Source organism: Sphaeramia orbicularis, chromosome 7 (assembly GCF_902148855.1).
Source record: "Sphaeramia orbicularis chromosome 7, fSphaOr1.1, whole genome shotgun sequence".
In the NCBI taxonomy this organism is placed as follows: Eukaryota; Metazoa; Chordata; class Actinopteri; order Kurtiformes; family Apogonidae; genus Sphaeramia; species Sphaeramia orbicularis.
In genome coordinates, this window is record NC_043963.1 from 14,401,170 (window position 1) to 14,421,173 (window position 20,004).

General features: G+C 37.0%; 1 protein-coding gene across 1 annotated transcript in view; it reads left to right on the forward strand.

Moving 5' to 3' along the window:
• LOC115421803 (contactin-3-like) overlaps nucleotides 1-20,004 on the forward strand; it is a 113,702-nt gene that overhangs the window by 88,906 nt on the left and 4,792 nt on the right. The window contains exons 15-21 of the mRNA XM_030137741.1: nucleotides 537-686; nucleotides 778-848; nucleotides 1,479-1,713; nucleotides 4,501-4,610; nucleotides 10,173-10,359; nucleotides 10,676-10,788; nucleotides 10,958-11,126. Of these exons, the coding sequence (XP_029993601.1) occupies nucleotides 537-686; nucleotides 778-848; nucleotides 1,479-1,713; nucleotides 4,501-4,610; nucleotides 10,173-10,359; nucleotides 10,676-10,788; nucleotides 10,958-11,126 (1,035 nt within the window). The remainder of the gene's footprint in view (nucleotides 1-536; nucleotides 687-777; nucleotides 849-1,478; nucleotides 1,714-4,500; nucleotides 4,611-10,172; nucleotides 10,360-10,675; nucleotides 10,789-10,957; nucleotides 11,127-20,004) is intronic.

Sequence of the window (20,004 nt, forward strand, 5' to 3'; positions counted from 1 at the left end):
TTTGAGCAGGATCTTAAACTGTAATGTCTGTACAATATAATTTCAGTTTTAACACAGGGAAATTTTGTGATACAGCATTAGATCCTGCTCTGATCAAATAAAAATGTGTTTCGTATTTGTGCATATTTCTGGTGTAATTTAATTCTTCAAGGAAAGAATCATTTAAAAGACAAAGAAACAAACAGTATCATGATATATCGTGATATATCGTATTGTGATCCTTGTATTGTGATTTGTATCGTATCACCAGATTCTTGCCAATACACACCTCTTAACAGCTATCGATGTAAGAACTGAAGTGATTTTGGTTATTATCAAGAAAACTATGGAAAATGGATAGAAATCAGCTCTGAAATTAAACTCTCATGAGCTATTTTTGTTGTTATCATTATATTTGTCCAAACAAATGTACCTTTATTTGTACCAGGCATTAAAATGAACAAGAAATTGAAGAAAACAAGGGGTGATCTAATCATTTTTTCCATGACTGTATGTACCTATGTGCTAAAATGTGTTTTAATATGTTTTGTTTCTAGTCCCTGAAGTAATCGATGGAAACACACTAACAGCCACTGTGGTGGATCTCAATGCCTGGGTGGAGTATGAGTTTCGGGTTCTGGCCAAAAACAGTGTTGGTGTTGGAGAACCCAGCCCTGTGTCTGTAAAGACTAGGACAGAAGATGCAGGTACAGGAAATGTAAATGTAAATCAAACATTCGGACAAAATGAAAATATCTGTTACACGGCACGGTCGACAACAACTGTCTGTTTGTGTAGTTCCTGATGCAGCGCCGGGCGATGTTGGCGGAGGAGGTGGAAGCAGATCTGAACTGGTCATCACATGGGAGGTAGTTTTTCCAAACTGCTTGCACTTGGTTTTACTTTTTCACCCTTGAATGAAGTGTCTAATATTTCTCACTAAATCAAATCCAGCTCTGTTTAGCTTACGGGTGTCATAAATTCTGGGTCAATTGAAATCTGGCTCTGCATTCATTGTACTTTCTTAGTTAGAGTCTGCATGTAAGGCAGCAGCAGCGTGTACACAAGCAGAACACTGAATCTGACAGTTATTGTCATTAATAAGGCTGAGATCTGTGGCAAATTGCTTTTGCACAATGCAGAAATCCAGCAATAAAACAAACCAGGTTGGTAGCTGAAAAACAATATAGATATTGAAGAAGTCATTAGTCGGCTAAAGCTATCACATTATTTGAGTTTTCTCATTTCATTAACTGCAGAAATAACTTTTCATTTTAAAAGCTGCTCAGATGCTCCGTAATGAGCTCACTTTTTTTTTTTTAAATGGCATTTTACTTCTCATTTCATTTCGTCAGGTGGGTCACAAAAGCAATTTATAGGTCATGCTCTTCTTTTTGCTTCATGAGAGTGGGTGGTGATTGTGTCAGCCCACCGGCAGAGTGAACGTGAGTGGTTTGTATATGTTTTAATATCACTATAGTTTTGTGTTTCACTCTCAGCCTGTCCCTGAAGAACTGCAGAATGGTGAAAGCTTTGGTTACATCATCGCTTTCCGCGCCTTCGGAGAAGTAAGCTGGACCCATGTGGCCACCTCTGCCCCCGGTGCATCCCGCTATGTTTACCGAAACGACAGCATAGCACCATTCTCCCCATTTCATGTCAAGGTTGGCACTTACAACAGTAAAGGACAGGGTCCCTTCAGCCCCGTGGTCACCATCTACTCTGCAGAAATAGGTGAGGAAAAAAGGGGAATGGGTAGACATGAAGATTTTTATGTTTAGGAGCAAAGGTCAGAGAAGCGGTTTCACTGAATCCACCAAAAAAACAAGAAGTCAGGTCAGTTTATTTATACAGCATATTTAAAACGCAAAAACTGCTGCAGAAAAGCATCAGAAACACAGAGTAGAAGCTACTGTACGTGAATAAAATATGGAATAATAACAGATTTAAGGATTAATGGCTTTTTATCTATTACATTATGTGCTATTTACCTTGAAAAATGAGCACCTCTGTGATTTTCTCAGTTACCTACAACCATGGTAATAGCCTTTACATTGATTTCCACCTGTTGGCTCTTCCACAACAGCAGGAATGTCTAATAAAATCTAGTAACATCATCAAATAACCAATTCCCAGAACATAAATTCCATGAAAACACTTGAGCATGATCATGTGCAGCAGGATGTTGGCTGAACTTTACTTATTGTGTAGTTTTACCCCTGTTTTGAGTCCCAACTCAAAAGAGGCTGAGATGGTGGTGGGTAGTTCAGGGACATCCATATAACAGAGAATCACAAAACACTTATGCAGAACCATATGAGACTTTTTTGGATTTGTTTTGTTTTTGGTTTTACCACCTAATAAAGACCCACCTAAAAATCAATATCCATTTACATGTGTGCTATTTTTAGAATATTTTCTCTTGCCGTCATTCTTTCCTTTCCCATTCAGAACTGAAGTGCTCTTCCCAAACAAAAAAAGCAGTTCTGCAGCCTGTGTTGTTGTATAACTGTAGTAATTTCAATACTTTGTTTTGGATTGAAACCAATAAACAGATTAACCAGTAGAAGCAGTGGTTTTAAGAGGCAAATTCACAGCCTTCATGTGAGTTCAGTTTCTGAATAGAGTAATAGAATGGATACTTGTACCACTATCTCGGTTTTTTTCATACAATGATATTAAAGTGTTGAATTGAATTTCAGTTCAGTCTGTTACAAAATGTGCAAGGACAGGTGGACTGAACACTTCTGGTTATAGGCAGTAGAGTTGATTGTTTAAAACATTTACCATCATGCAGAATGATTCTAAAAGTACAACTCTACACCTTGACATATGTGTAGGGGTAAGATTTTATAAATGCTGCTTTTCTTATCAATACTGTTTATTGATCTGGTGCTTTAATATCATTGTTAGGAATTTTTTTTTTTTTTTTTTTTTTTTTTGGTTAGGCTTACGAAGATCCAAAGATTTTTATAATTGTCATTTCACAAGATGCACAGGTCTTACAGAGAATTTAAATATCGTTTGTCTCTCACCTTGTAATTAAAAAGCCATTAAATAATTATTAGACCATCAAAATCATCTAAAACAATGGTTATGCAATCAAGTACTAACTCCTGTGTGTATCATGTGACTAAAACAGACAGAAAAGAAAACATGGAATTCCTAAAAGCACTGTTTTTGTCAGTACAATGCCATAGATATTGATGTAAGAACTGAAGTGATTGTGGTTATTATCAAGAAAAACATGGAAAATGGATAGATATCAGCTCTGAAATTAAACTACTATGAGCTATTTTTGTTATTATCATTATATTTGTCCAAACAAATGTACCTTTAGTTGTACCAGGCATTAAAATGAACAAGAAATTGAAGAAAACAAGGGTGGTCTTATAATTTTTTCCGTGACTGTATGTGGGAAGGAATATTTGTCATTTTATACATGCATTATCACCATTTGAGTCATATGATTCTGTTTACATGTGTTTAGTATTGGACGCTTAATATTATTCAATATACGTTGTCCCTTTAACCCTTGTGTGGTGTTCAGATTTTTGTTATTCAGCCAGTGTTCATGGGTGTGGTGGACCCATTGCATTTGTGGGTTTTTAATTCAACATAATCAAGCAATTTTATGTTAAATGTTACTCAACAGATGTTTACTTCATCCCAATTACAAGCAACATAAAAAGCCTATACGTTTAATATTTGCCTTTTGCCTTTGCTAGATCACATTTATGAATTAAAGTGCCACTCAGTTTTAGTTTTTTTTTTAAATAAGATGTAATATAATCAAGATGAGAGGAAAAAATGTATAAAAAAAAAAAATTACTCAGCATTTTTCTTTTAATAAAAAATGAAAACGAATGAAAAATGCGTAAAATAGAGTATAACGTACTAACAGATTAAAGCCAATCATGATAGTGACTATCCTCCTGGGAATCAATATAGTTCATTTGTATCTGATAAGCATTGAAAGGCTCAAGAAAGAAGGTGTATTCTTAAGCAGAATTTAATAACATCAAAGTAAGGAAAGCAGCTGAGTTGATGGCAGACTTCGCCACAATTTACAACCAATAACTGAACTTCATTCACCTTTGGATAAAGACCAGACACAAGCGGGAAAGGAAACTTGTGAAAATGTTCTTAAATGTCTGTAGTTAAAAGTAAAAAAACACGAAAACTGTGATAAAAAAAAAAAAAAAACATCAACGCATTTATGTGCAGATAGATTGCTTCCAAATATCAGCACTCAATGGAACGGCTTTGCCAAAATGAAAACTGGTTGGCATTTAGATCCATGCTACCACTCAGCATGCTAAGTGAGGGTCAGTGTTTAGTGTAGCGTTAGTCTATTTCCCATCAGCACCTGTGTGTAATGATTCATCTGAAAAGAGCTCAACGAATATCCGCACAGTTCTGAATGTAAAAAAAAAAAAAAAACTGAAGAGATTTGTTCTGCCTGCCTGTCTGCCGTTGGAGGAAGGCAGCTAAGCTCAGTCTCCTGTTGTCTCTTTTCAGAGCCAAGTGGGATGCCAGCAGGAGTTTGGGCCAGAAGTGTCTCAGCCTCTGAGATTGAGGTGAATTGGCAGGCTCTCTCCTTCACCCCTGAAAGGGTTCTGGGCTATGAGGTACATTTTACTCTTTTAAATGGAAATTGAAATCACACACAAACGCCATTCACATGCTTGTCATCACCCCTGTTGTACCTCAGAGCCATCACTTCCCAACTCCACGTCGTCATGGAAATGGCTGTTTCGGTTGGGAAACAGTTATAGCCAAAAATTATACAGTTCATTGTACCGACGCGACAGGAAAACATGTCAGAGCGTTTACTAGTGAACAAAAGAAAATTGCCTTGTCCGCATGTGTGTTTTTTTGTGTTGCTTTCAGGTATGAGCTATAGAACAGTTACTGGGCTTCATGACAGACTGTGCTGCAATAATACAGTAGGAAAAACCACATTTCAGAGTGCTACCATGCCTGACCAGAAAAAAAAAAAAAAAAATACTGAAAACTATTAATTTAACATTTAAATGCGGGTTCAGTCTGACAGAGCAGCACCATGGGAATCCATCTGAAGCCTTGTCATTGTTCTCCAGATAAAACGGGAATGTTAAACTGGTACATTTAAACTGAAAGTGGTTGACTGCATTCGCTTTTACCTTCAAAAACCAGGGCAGCGTGGTTGTTTTGTCTGTGTTTTTCCAACTAAATAATCAGGGAGATCAAAAGCATTCAATGTAAAATAGTGTTGTTGTGCTTTTGCTCTTAAAAAATTAAAGTTGCTGGAATATTTCAGTCTGGGAAAGTACGGCTCTCTGAAGTATTTCAGCTATGTCAGCGAAGAAAAAAAAGGCTTGCAGAGGAAGGAGGTTGTGTAATTTTAAGTGCATAAAATATCTCCAATAGTTGGAGAGAGTAATAGCAAAAAAAACCCAAATGATATTGTGTGATATGTAACTTCAGTTAGTAGTGATATATTCTAATTTAAATATTCCTCAGGCAAGTTTTGTACATTTCTGTCATTTTTCTTTTTTGATTTGGTGAGCATTATGGTTGTGTTTCAGCTTATGGCATGAATTTCTGCAAGAATGTTTCTTTTTTGACATATTTTCTCAATCTAGTGTCAGTTACAGGTCTATTATACGCTACAGATACTTTTCACACCCTCTGGGGACCCTCGAACAAAAAATGTATGCACAAAAAACTGCTATGAAATTGCCATATTTCAATATTTTTTGCTGCTTTTTTAATGCATAAATCTCTTAAACAACTTCAGCTCTGCTCAAAACTACCAAATGTTCAATCATTTTCAGGATTTTAACCCTTTAAATGTCAGTTTGAATATGTGACGCCCCTTGTTTTATTAAATAAGCAACACCAAATATGAGATATTTTCCACATAATATGTCGGATTGTTTTATATCAGAATTTTGGGCATGTCAGAGATTAGCAATAACACTGATTTTTTTTTTTTTTTTTTTTTTTTTGCATTAATAGTTTATAGTCAGTGCAGGACCCTCATGGCAAAAAATTCCTCTTTGACTTACATTGAAACCACATCTTTTGATCTCATGTAAAAAAAAAAAAAAATAAAGAAAAGAAAAGAAAAATAATAATTATAATGCACTGAAATCAGTGTTGTTACTACATTTTGACATGTCCAAGACTCTAATCACTAGCAATGCCTTGCTATTCATTATATAAAAATATGTCTTTTTTGTGTTTTTTCAGAAATAAGTGACATCATGTATTTAAACAAGCATTTAAAGGGTTAGAATTAAGAAAAAATGATTAAACTTGGTAGTTTTGAGCAGAGCTGCAGTGGTTTAAGACATTTATGGGGGGGAAAAAAGCAGAAAAAAATGCTGATATATAATGATTTTTTGCAGGGTTTTTTTTACATGTACATTTCTGGTTCAAGGTTTCCCAAAGGATAGTAAATTAGGGGGATGCACAAGGGTTAATTATTCAGGTCTTCTTCACTGGGAAGATTAATGCAATATCTGGTAGCATGCAACATTTCTGCAAAAAAACACAGTAAACAGAAAAGAACTCAGAGGCTACAGACGTCCACCAAGGCCAGTAGTCCGTTTTCTCAGTGTTGCACAAACAAACCACAAATAATAACCAGTGTTTTCTTACTTTTGTCAGTTTTGGAAAATCACCAGTGATCAGTATTAGAGCCCAGTGTTAAAGAATATATGTTTTTTTAGGTATTTATAGGCTGCAGCTCACCTGCCACCAAGAAGAGCAAGCAGCATTTAGTGTTGTCTCTCCTTATCAGCGTTGACACTAACTCCTCTAAAGCGTAGAAGTGCTCTAGGGAAAAGACGGGAGAAATTGTCAACCCTCTTGATTTTTTTTCTTTTTTTTTTTTTTTTATGTTTTCGCAGTTTCATCAATATCAGAAATGCAAGTGAAGCAAGTAGCACACTATCACTATCCTCATTCATATTTTAAGACACTGCAAAAAAAAAAAAAAAAAGAGCCTGAAAAGCTGCCAGTTAGATCAGAAGTACAAAGAGCTCACTGCTAAGGGACCGATACAGTGCCTGGTCTAGTTGCATTGGTGTGAACTGGCGGATTTTCCTAACGTCTCAGACCAGTGCTTTGGGTCTGGTCTGAAGAGGGTTTTAGTTCAAAGTTACTGCTCTCCAAAGAAAATCCACCTCTGTCTCTTCCTGGATCTACTCCAAAGTTCAGTGGAATTGTCCTTGGTCTGTACCTTACCCTTCTACCTACCCTTCTTCTAAGTTGCATGAAAATCAATACATTAGTATTTGCGTGGTCCTGCCAACAGATAGCCACAAATGATCATCCCACCTACTCCAGGAGGTAGAAAGTCCATTAGTCAAATGACAAAGGCTTGTTAATTCAGATAATTTAATGCCCTGTCTACAGCGCAGTGGTTTTTCTGAACACATGTCTTTTTCCTTGGTTGATTGACCTTTGGTTTACCACATATCACAAAAATGACAAACTACCATAAAGGATTGATTTGATTTAGTGATTTATTCCAAACATGCAATGAAATTTAACAATATATATATGAACAAGTAAAACATAAATAATAATACAAAAATCAACATCAAGACAATCTTAGACAGGGGATCAGCACAATAGTTTCATTTACATGGCCGAAAAGGGGTGGGAAGAAGATCAGAAAAGCCATAGTTAATGTTAAGCATCAAACTGTTGATTTTAAGTTACTTTAAGTGTTGGTTGTTGGTTGTCGAAGTGTATTCTTTACATCAGGGCTGTCAAACTCATATTAATTCAGGAGCCACAAACAGTCTGATTTGATCTCAAGCAAGCTGGACCAGTAAAATAATAGAATAATAACCTAGAAATCATGTCAACTCCAAACTTTTGTATATGTTGAATGCATGATTGACCGCTGTAATTACCAATCACCAGTGTTTTGCAAGGTACTTCCAAACTGTAATGCATTACAGATTACGTGTTACTGTTGTTTAAAAGTAATTCCTTACCTTACAATATTACCATCTCAGAATTGTAATGCATTACATGACTCCTGTATTGCTTTTGTGCTCGTGTTGAGTTACATATAGACTCTCGTCATAAATGGTGCGTGCGCAGTAGAACCCCACCACCACCACCACCACCACCAACCCCACCATCAATACAGGAGATAGGAGAGCCTTGGGATGCATTAATTTGCCCAGTTAAGTACATGTGGATGGATAGCTCAGTAAGTAATGCTACAGTCTATGGTGTGGGAGAACACTTGCATTCTTTTCAACGTTTTACATGTTCAAACAGGAGGACGCCGGTACATAAATCCATCATTGATATAGAATTCTAAGGGGGTAACACTTTACAATAAGAGTCCGTTAGTTAATGTTAGTGCATTATTAAGCATTAATTAACTGTTTAATAATAATTTATGAATCATTATTATGTATTACTTAGCATTAGGTAACATATTAGGTAATGTATTAATAAGCTGTTAATTAGTGTTTACTACTCAAAGTTAGTTAATACATTATTAAGCATTAATAAAAGTTGAATAATGTCATTAGTTATCATTATGTATGCACTACTCAGCATTAATTAACACATTGTTTATATATTAATTAGCTATTAATAATGTCTCTAGTTATCATTTACTAATGGGGCTGAGAAGGGCAACTGTCTGCTTCTTTGTTCCCGGTGCCATTGCCAGTACCAGTTGCAGTCGTTGGTACTGGTGCCATCGCCGTTGTTGTTGCCGGTAATGGTATAACTAGTAATTACAACAATAGTGTCTAACTAGCTAGCAGGCTAAAGTAATCATGACACTTAGGCTATTTAAGCGAGGTTTACATTAGGTTCCCGGTTGCCATGGCAGCCCCGTTCGCCCAAAACTTACTGCGTCGTGGGATTTTGGCCATTTTTTTCTCCATATCATCAGCTTCCTGATAAAACCTGCTAAGTGGCATTTTTGGTTGGGAATAAAAACCTGCTATCTCCCCTATTATAGCTTCAAATTTCAGTCTCCTGTGAAAGTTGTTTACATTCCATCATAAGTACCAACAATAAAGGAACAGATTTTTTTTGTCATATTTCACAGTTTCCTGTTATATAAACAGTTTTTTGTTTCTCCTGTAAAATTTGCCAAAAGTCACATAGCAGGTTTTATCAGGAAGCCGACGATATTCAAGTTTTGTTACATAAACGGCGCACTACGTTTCAGCCAAACAGGGCTGACAGGCATCTGAAGCCCCAGCCATGCTCCTCTGTGTTTTCCTCTGTTACTTGCTCAAGACCCAACGAATCGACTGCCGAATTTTTTGCCAACCTATTTAAGAATCGATTCGTTGTTGCAGCACTAAAGTGTGTTGGGATGCAAGCGCTATTGAACATGTACCAAGTAAAATATTGCATTACAGCAAAAAGTAATCTGTTACTGTAATGCATTACTTTTGTAGCTCCCAACACTGCCAATCACGGATCAGAATCAGATGAGACCTAGATGTGATCTTATAGCTCTAGTCTTTATCTCGACGTAGAAGCTTGGAAAAGTGGCTTCATGTTTCCATCACAGCATGAAATGACATCAGGCCATTTGCGTTTATATCTGGTTTTTATATATTGAGTGTTTTAGGGGAGAGAGCAGCAGGAGGAAGGCTGTGGTGGGTTTTTTTTTTCTCTTCCTGTCTAAAAATATCTGTCATTGGTCTAAGTTGGTTTGACAGAGGTGGATCCAAGTCTTTCTTCCTCTCAGATCACTTGAATTAAAATATGCTGGAACGTATGGATTTGTTCCTCAGTAATGTCAAAAAAACTATCAAGCACTTCAGCTTTAAGCCCTTTATAAACATGCAAAACAACATGTTATCTTAGTCAATGTGAATCTGATGACTTTATAATCTTTAAAATGTGCTGTTTTTCTGTTGTGACTGAGCATCAGTGAACTGTAGTGCTGTAAAAACTACGTTAATAAAGCCTTTCTAATGTCAGATCAAATACTCTGCTGTAAAAGTAAGCGAGCACTATGATGTCTGTTCAGAGGAAACTCACTTCAACTACCATTTATCAACCCTGCATTTCTCTGAAGACATCAAAAAACAACTACAAATAGTTTTTTTTGTGCTCTGCATGATGGATAATGGCTGATCTGATGTAGACATTTTGCTTCAGTTCAAAGCTCGATACATCACTCTTACATCCCGTGTCCAAAACAGGTGGCCTACTGGGAAGACGACACTAAGCCCGAGACCATGGGGAAGGTTCGGGTCCCTTGGAACCAAACCTCGGTCACTGTGAGCGGCTTAGCAGGGAACACACAGTATTTTCTAACAGTCAGCGCCTTCAACACAGCAGGGACTGGCCCGTTTCTGCCTGCAATCAATGTCACCACAAAAAAACCACGTAAGTTGAAGAGCCCGAGACGTCCTGCAGCGCCGGGTCTTTGATTTTGTGTTCATGCTGATTTTAATTCAGACATGGAAACTATGAAGGGTACACTTTGAACGAGGCATTTAGTCATAGCTGTCTGGAGAAACTTTGTGTGGGCGCAGGCAAATTTGCATCCTCAAATCCCAAAAATGAAAAGTTAAAGAAGAAAGTTCAGCTCTCAACTCATTAACACCATCATCCAATAAGAGAAATATACTGATTTAAGATAAGGAGTGACAGTGAGTTTCTGTACTGACATATAGAAATGAATTATTTTCATATCATGCAGCACCAGCCCAACCGCCACTGAATGTTGAATGGACCCTAATTGGCTCTCACCTGTCTCTTTACTGGGAACCTGTGGTGGCAGTGGAATCAGAGTCAGAAGTTACAGGCTACCAAGTGAGTTTTTCACACTCAATATGCTTCACAGTTACATTCCCATTAGGTGTTTTTTTTTGCCTGAGTGAAAGTGCAGAGCTGCCTGTGTAGTAGCTCACTCTAAGCTGTCAGCCTGGAAGAATACATATTTACCATGTGTCACCCACCATGTTTTCCCTCTTCCATTCAGCTGTCCTACAGGAGACAGAGGCACAAAGAGGTAAACACACTCGTAACAACCAATTCAACGGCCGAGCTGACCCTCTCCGAGGAAGACGACGACTATATCATCCTCATTCAGACGCTCAGCGAAGGTGGGCTGGGCCCGACCTCAGACCCCATAAGAATCCACCAACTAAGTACGTACAGTTTGATTAATAGAGGATGCTTTATTCATCCCTGTTGGGGGGGGGGGGGATTCAAGGTGTCCAACAGCTCATATAAAATCCACAATCACAACAATACAACAAGTATATACAGGTATATATCCTCTTGAGACCAAGCAATGCATTTGTGTCCTCTGTAGGGGACAAGAGTTTCATAGCTTTATTTAAAAAAAAAGAAAAAAGAAGGTGAAAAAAACAAATAAATAGATAATGTATTTGTGTTTTAAATCAAGACAATTATTCAATGTAAAAAATGGCTAAAACTTTTACTTTCCTGGGCCTCAGGAGGATATAAATCTAAAAGTTGCATAGTAATATAAAAATTAGGGCTGGGCGATATGGAAAAAAATCATATCGTGATATTTTTTTTTCATATCAGACAATATCGATATATATCACGTTATATAAATCAAATCACTATTTTTGTCAAGCTTAAATTTTCTGTTACTCATAAGTTAGTTGTGAAGACATCAGAAGGTTATTTTTGGTTTAAATATGATTTGTTTTCTGTCAGAGGTTGGACATGACAGATGTGTTGAAGATCATTATACAACTGTTTCAGATAAATAAAACAGGTAAATATATTTAAAATTAAACTAAAAGTCTGACCAGCAGGCAAAAGCTTTCAACACAAACAAAACAGTCCATCTTCAAAAATGATGCCGGTGGTATATACATACATACTGATGGTGGTTCCTAGAGCCAGAACAGACTGCATTTCAATATGCTGCCCCCTCTGCATGGAATGCCCTGCAAAACAACCTAAATCTATCTGAAATTGTTACTGTAGGTGAATTTAAAGCTATTTTAAAGAAGTGTGAAATCAATGAGCTTGGTCAGTGTAACTGTTTTTAAACTTACACAAATGATTGTTTTGTCACTATCGATTGTAAGTTTTTGTATTATGTGTTGATTATGTCTTGTCTTGTCAGAAACTGTGGGTTATGCTGCTTTACTTGGCCAGGTCACTCTTGAAAAAGAGGTTTGCAATCTCAGTGAGACTTTTTTTTACCTGGTTAAATAAAGGATGTACGTTCCATAACTGCCATAACTGGTGTCAACCAAAAATGAAACTTAACATGCTTTGACTGTCCGACTCCCAGTTTCTATGCCTCACCTTACTTTTCAGTAAGCCGGTCGCCTGAGTTCTTGGTCAGATTTTCTCCTGAGGGAACACTCATTACCTCCCGCTGCAGTCCAAACATTAGCGTGTGTGCTGCGGCTGCTCTTATGCCTGTGCTGTAAGCGTCAACCTAACTTGCTATGGCTCTAGCGTGATTGGTTCAGTGCAGTGCTACATAATTATGACTGGCTGTTCTTATGTCTGTCAGAACATGCATGAACGAATTCTATTGAAATTGTATCGAGCATGTCTCATATTTCTATTGAGGAAAAATTATATCATGATATATATCATTATCGTTTTGTCATCCAGACCTAATAAAAAGTACCACAGTAGTAAAGTAGAATAAAAAAGAAGAGCTGAAAATTAAGTAAAATAAAATATTAGAATTTATTCCTATCTAAATGTATATCCAAATATCATCTCTTATCCAGATAAAGATATAATCCAATGAAAAAAATAGTATGCAGCAATCAAAAAGTACTTACTGAAAAATATTTTTGAATATTTATTATCATGTTATCATGTAACATAGCCAAAAATGTGAATGTAGAAGCTATACAGTGGTCAAAGAAAAACTGTTGCAGGCATCTTTCTGCAGGAAAATGCAAAGTACTTCTATGTTTTTTTTGGTCCATGTCATACTTTTCATACTAAAACCACATCCATGTGACAGACGCAGACTCTGTTTTAGGTACAAGCTTCTCATTTTGTCTTGGCTGGTCAGAGGACTCCTGTCCAGAATTACCCTGTTCTGTGTTTCCTCTGTTTGTTTGTGTTGATGTCATGCAATTTTCCTCGCTGCATTTCTACCTTGTGGAAGAACATCTACATGACAAAAAAATATTGGCATAAAGAATGTGATTTGAAACACAACAAAGTAAACAATGCCACATAATGTGAAACAACAGATGATTTTATGCTATTGTATATATTGTCACATTGCATGGGTCTACTTGTAGTGTTTGTTTATGCGGTTAAAAGTAGAGTCCGAAGTATAATTGCATTTTTTCACATTAATTTCCTCTGAGATGGGAGAAAATGTTTCATTTCCAGGTCTCCTGTTTTTAGCTACAGCTCTCAAATGTGCTGATGCCACAAGGTTTTAGAGAAACACAGCTAAATTTGGCAATGAGATCCACCGGGAAGTCTATCTCTCAGGCCTCGCTCACACCTGATACTAACATGTGTCTTGGGTGATCGGCTCACTGTTGGACAGCTCTGACGCCACCGAGGACACGTTGAGATCCAATTACTAAGACCACATTTAGAGGAGCTTTGGGCTGCTTTCGCCCACAGTATTTCACCAGTGCATCCTGGGCCACGTTGAACCCAGCTGACATGCTCTAAATGTATTTATTGCCTATGTAAAAATATATACTGGGATCAATGGATATCTGAACATTTTGAAAAGCCAACTGTTATATTAGTACCAGAGGTTTTCTGGACTCAGAATAAATTGGAGGTACCATCCTGATCATGGAAACTGTGACTTCAACAATCTCAAACAAATAATAATGGATTAGATTTATATAGTGCTTTTCTATGAACGCATACTCAAAGTGCGCACAGTGGATCCATTACTCATTCACTCTCACATTCTCCCTCTGGTGGTGGTAAACTACATCTGTAGCCACAGCTGCCCTGGGGCAGACTGACAGAAGCGTGGCTGCCAATTTGCGCCTACGGCCCCTCTGACCACCACCAAACATTCACACACCAGTGTGAGTAGCAGCACTGGAGGTAAGGAGGGTGAAGTGTCATGCCCAAGGACACAACAGCACATGACTGGGACAGAGCAGGATTCGAACCGCCAACCCTTCAGTTATTGGACAACCCACTCTACCATCTGAGCCATGGCCGCCATTACAGCATTTGGTTTAAACTAGTATTTGCTTGTATGTGTTACATTTGTGGCTTTTCCATTGGTCATATGCAAAAAAATTTACTGATATTTACTAAATGTCAAAAAAACAGAAGTAATGTCGGTTTTTCCATTACATCACAAATGCGATGATTTGTTTATTCATTATCATGAGATGACACGAGAAGTGGGGCGACACAGTGGTGTAGTGGATAGCACCCAGGTCCTGGGTTCGACTCCAACACCAGTTGATGGGGGCGGGCCCTTTGCATGTTCTGCCCGTGTCTGTGTGGGTTCTTTCCAGGTCCTCAAGCTTCCTCCCACCATCCATCATGTTAATGTACAGATATATTCATGATTATTATGTATTACCCCTCTATCCCGTACTAATTTATAAAATGATTTGGTTTCCTGGTGTGTCCACACATACAGGGGTTGGACAAAATAATGGAAACACCTTCACCTCAAGATGATAATGCCCCAATCCATACAGCTAGAATTGTTAAAGAATGGCATGAGGAACATTCTAATGAAGTTGAGCATCTCGTATGGCCGGCACAGTCCCCAGACCTCAACATTATTGAGCATTTATGGTCAGTTTTAGAGATTCAAGTAAGATGTCGATTTCCACCGCCATCGTCTCTAAAAGAGTTGGAGGGTATTCTAACTGAAGAATGGCTTAAAATTCCTTTGGAAACAATTCACAAGTTGTATGAATCAATACCTCGGAGAATTGAGGCTGTAATTGCCGCAAAAGGCGGACCTACACCATATTAAATTATATTTTGTTGATTTTTTAAGGTGTTTCCATTATTTTGTCCAACCCCTGTACCGTGCCATGTTTCTTTTAAAACTCTTCTTCTTCGCTTGTTGTAACATCTATCAACATGAGTTTTGTTTTTTTATTCACGTGACTCTAGTTGTGGAAAAATGTCTTTCCATTGCAGTTTTGCGTGATATACCAATTGCACTACGTCTGAAAAACCACCTCTTGCCAGTGCAAGAACTTTTAATCGAAAAATGAGAGTTTGATCGAAATTTTAATGCCCAAGTTATATTCGCACAATTTGAGGGTCAATGGAAAAGCGATAAGTGTCTGTTGAAAGACTACACTGGACTGGACTGTTTTATGTGAGCTATGTAAGGTCTAATGATGGAAATTAGCCTTGGCTTACGTATTGCCACATATTATGTTTATTAATATACACTGTCCCTTTGAAAAACACAAACTTCAAACATCAATTACCGATGTGCTAAGCGCTAATGCTAATTGCTAATGCTAATGTGAGATCCTGTATGTATTAGGACTGAGGCTGAATTTCCCTACGGAGATAATAAAGCGACTTAACCTTTACCTTGACCTTAACCTTGTGTTCAACTGGACATTAATGCAAATATCTACTAGGCCACTCTCATGACTGCAACTCAGTGCATTTAGGCGTGTCGACATGTTCAAGAACTGAGCATCAGAACGGGGGAAAAGGTGATTTAAGTGACTTTGAATGTGACAGTGGTTGTTGATGCCAGACAGGCTGCTCTGAGTATTTCAGGAATTGCTGATCCACTGGGATTTTCATGTGCAACCAACGCTGTGAGCCAAAATGCCTCATTGATGTCAGAGGAGAATGATGGGACTGGTTCGATAGAAAAGCAACAGTAGCTCAGAGATTATGTTGTTGGTTACATCTGAGGTAAGCAGAAGAGCACCTCTGACAGCTAACCTTGATGCAGACGACGCTATATACACACACTGGCCACTTTATTAGGTATACCTTGTCCTAGTAAGCTGTACCTAATAAAGTGGCCAGGGAGTGTACTTTTTAGTAGTTCTAATTTGTAGATGAGTGAAGAAAATGATAATTAACCTGTTCTTACTTTAGCAAACACAGACACTTACACAGTTCAGTAACATCTGACAGGCTTACTGGTTATTTTGTTATCTCATCTTAGACAGTGAGCATGATTTATTGGAGGTTTTACAAAAAATAATGTCTGTTTGAGAGCAGCATTACCATTGCATGACAATGATTTCAGTGTAGTACCACCACATTGGTGTAATATTGCAAATACAGTCACAAAATTCAAGCTCAAGGTGGAAGAAGGTGTTTGAGTATTACCAGATGGTTACTGTGTTTGTTTGTTTTTTTGTGTGTGTTTGTTGATTTGTTATGGGGTTTTTTTTGTTATGATTGCTGTTGTTGTTCACTTTGTCTTAGTGTTTACTTCATTGTGTATTCATTTTGTGTTGATTTCAAGGATGTATTTAAGTATGGATGTGTGTATCTATTTATTTACTTTTCTGGTGTGTCAATATAGGTGTGCATGTATGTATGTATGTATGTATGTATATGTATGTGAAGATGTTAAGTGAGGTTAACTATTTAGATTTTTTATACATTATGCTGATATGAAGCTAAAGGATAGACTGTTTTGTGGAGAAGAGGTGAGATTAAATAAGTTATACTTCCTTTCACTCCTTTTTGAATGTGCGAATGAAGTCATGCTTTGTTTTCATGTTTCTTGCAGTCTGTTTTAAATTCGAAGGACTGAGAAGGATTACGTTTGTTTTGTTGCATATTCGATATAAACTGAACTGAATAATATTTGATGGAGGTGGCCACCCTGCAGATCTCTAAACAGGAAAAACCCTGAGTACATCATAGGTCTACTGCTGCCTGAGTGCACTGGAATGAAACCCCACCTTCTCTAAGAGAGGAAACACTACTTACACTTTACATAATCCTCAGTAAACATCATGTACATGAACAGATAATCACTAAAATGTATGACAGCTAATGAAAACAAATACAGTGGTCAAAGTTGTTATACTGACATTTACGATGTGTGGATTCACACACTGAGTAATACACAAGACATCCTTCCTGGAATCCTTTAGCTGCACAGTGAATTTAATTAACACCCTCCAGAGTCCAGAGTTGCACTAAAAATAAATATAGTTGAAACTGCATTAAATTTGTTTGAGTTGTTGACTTCACGCAGTGCAGATGTTGATGCAATGACAACACTGCTTCAACACATAAATTAATTACTGTAGAACTAAATTAGAATACCACTTAAACATGAACTCCTCGAATCATAACTGACCCCTGGACTAAAAGAACATAAATAATCCTCCACACACGTCTTAATTTTATGATGAATGGTTCTTAAGTGCTCATGATTTCCATAGAAATACCAAAACATGGAGAATCTAAGCTTTCTAATGATGAGTAGCATACCTTTATTGACTCAAGTAATCTGTTTATGACTTATTGAACATTATGGGGGGTCTTAGATCATGCTTTAGGGGGTCGTCAATGTGTTTTTTTTCTCCCTCGATTTTTGTGCCCACAGCATTTATTTGCATATAGCAGGGGTGTCAAACATAACATACAGCTCACAGGCCAAAACCAGCCAATCAGAGGGTCCACAGGATAAATATGCAAAGTGCAAAAATTACACAGAAGAACATATATTAAATAATATATTTTTCAGTTCCAGATGCCTGTTACTAAATGTTTTGTGCCTTTGTAGATCCACTGTGATGTGTAAGTTATAATGTACAGGGTGGGGAAGCAAAATTTACAATATTTTGAGGCAGGGATTGAAAGACAGTGTATGACCAATTAGTTTATTGAAAGTCATGAGAATTTATTTGCCACAAGAAAATGTACATAATAGAAAATGTTTTTATTCTATGTGTCCTCCTTCTTTCTCAATAACTGCCTTCACACACTTCCTGAAACTTGCGCAAGTGTTCCTCAAATATTCGGGTGACAACTTCTCCCATTCTTCTTTAATAGTATCTTCCAGACTTTCTCGTAATAGTTTTGCTCATAGTCATTCTCTTCTTTCCATTATAAACAGTCTTTATGGACACTCCAACTATTTTTGAAATCTCCTTTGGTGTGACGAGTGCATTCAGCAAATCACACACTCTTTGACGTTTGCTTTCCTGATTACTCATATTGGCAAAAGTTTCTGAAAAGGTATGGATAATAGTGTTAGGTATGATTATGACATCAATATATGTTTGGTTTCAAAACAATTGACGTAGTGCCTGCTGAGAAAAAACAACTAAATGTTCATTGTAAATTTTGCTTCCCCACCCTGTACATTAGTGAATGATAAACTGTGACATAATATTTTTAAATTTCACTTATATGGCTTAAGAAAATTCAGGTTGTAAACATTTTCATCATGTGATTTTACTTTTTTTACACTAAAACAAAGAAAAATTCAAGGCCATTACAAGGAACTGGCTCAAAACTAATGCAACCTGTGAGGATCAGTGGCTAGCTACAGTATAATAGAGGAAATCTACTCTATGGAAAGATTGACTTATTACCTACAGCTCAAGGAACATATCTTCATAACGCGCTGGAGAAAATGGCTGGACTATAAACAAAACAATACATAATTAATACTGTATGTCATTTAAATATTTTGTGTTCAACTAGTGGCCTCTAGTTTCTGTGTTGTATATTGTCTGTTGATAAAACAAAAATAAAGTATAATAATAATAATAATAATGATAATAATAATAATAGAAAAATTTAGAGTTGTCATTATTTATAGGTTATTATGTTATTAATTTACAGGTCAGATTGGGCCTAATAGTTACTAATTATAAGATAAGATAAGATATGCCTTTATTAGTCCCACAAGGGGAAATTCCAGGTTTACAGCAGCAAAAGTCTAAGCATACAAGAGCAAAGAAGTGCAAACACAAAATATACACAGTCAAGAAAGCTATATACATTATTTACAGCTGTACACATGCTGATCATGCCACAGGTTTATTGCACGTTTTACTGTACTGTTTATTGTATGATTATTGCACAGGATTTTTGGAGCAGTTCTTATTGTGGAGCAAATTGAACAAATAATTGAAAAAAATTGGAGCAAATAATAACAAATTGGTTATGTGACCCCTGAACTAAAATGACTTGGATACCTCTGGTAAATAGGATAGGGAAGCAGGATGTACACAAAGTCATGTTCTAATGCCATCAATGATCAGACCCAGTTCGAGCTGTTCACTTGTGAGCAGCTTGCTAAAAAATGCAGCGTCTACCAGGTGGAAACAGAGCGTCAGAGCTGCTATTTCTGATTATTTACCCAGTCTTGTAAATGAAGTCACTTAACACTTTTTAAACCTGACAGGGACACGTTGTCCTCTGTTGACTCTACATTACGCGTGTCCCCAGTCACCCCCCTACTGGGCCTGTTCTGGCTCATATTTGCTGAAATTTGCAGCACAATCCATCTTTGTCACAGAGGTTGACTTCCTCTTCCTAGGTGCTGTTACTGTCCTCTGGGACTCCGGGGGAGCTCTTCTTCTGCTCTAAATGCTAATTTGCATTGTTGATATTCTGTGGCGAATTCTTGAAAATAACAGTTAAGTGAGATAGATTTCCATGCTGGTATTCCTTTTTCTTTGTCTATTTTCTTTTTTTTGGAAATAGTCTGCTTTTTTATTTATTTTTTTTATTTTTTATTTTTTGTTCTTCAAAGATCTTCTGAACATGGCAAAGGGAAAGATGTGAGCAAAACACATTAATACGTAAAACAGAGGGCTGTGTCTATGAAAACTGGAACTTCTGAAGTGGTTCAGGGGATTTCTGTTGCATTAATAATATATATTTTCTCCAGGAAAAGGTTTTATATGGATATTATCTCATTACAGGGTTGTCAGGGATCCAAAAGAGCTAATTGACTCACTTAAATCATACATGAGAAACTGATGATGAGAGCAAACTGCATCAGACTCATACTCCCTTTACACTCGGCTACTTTAATACATCTTTTACTTATAACTGCAGTCGTAAGCTCAGGCATAAATGACTTTTTACTACATTTTT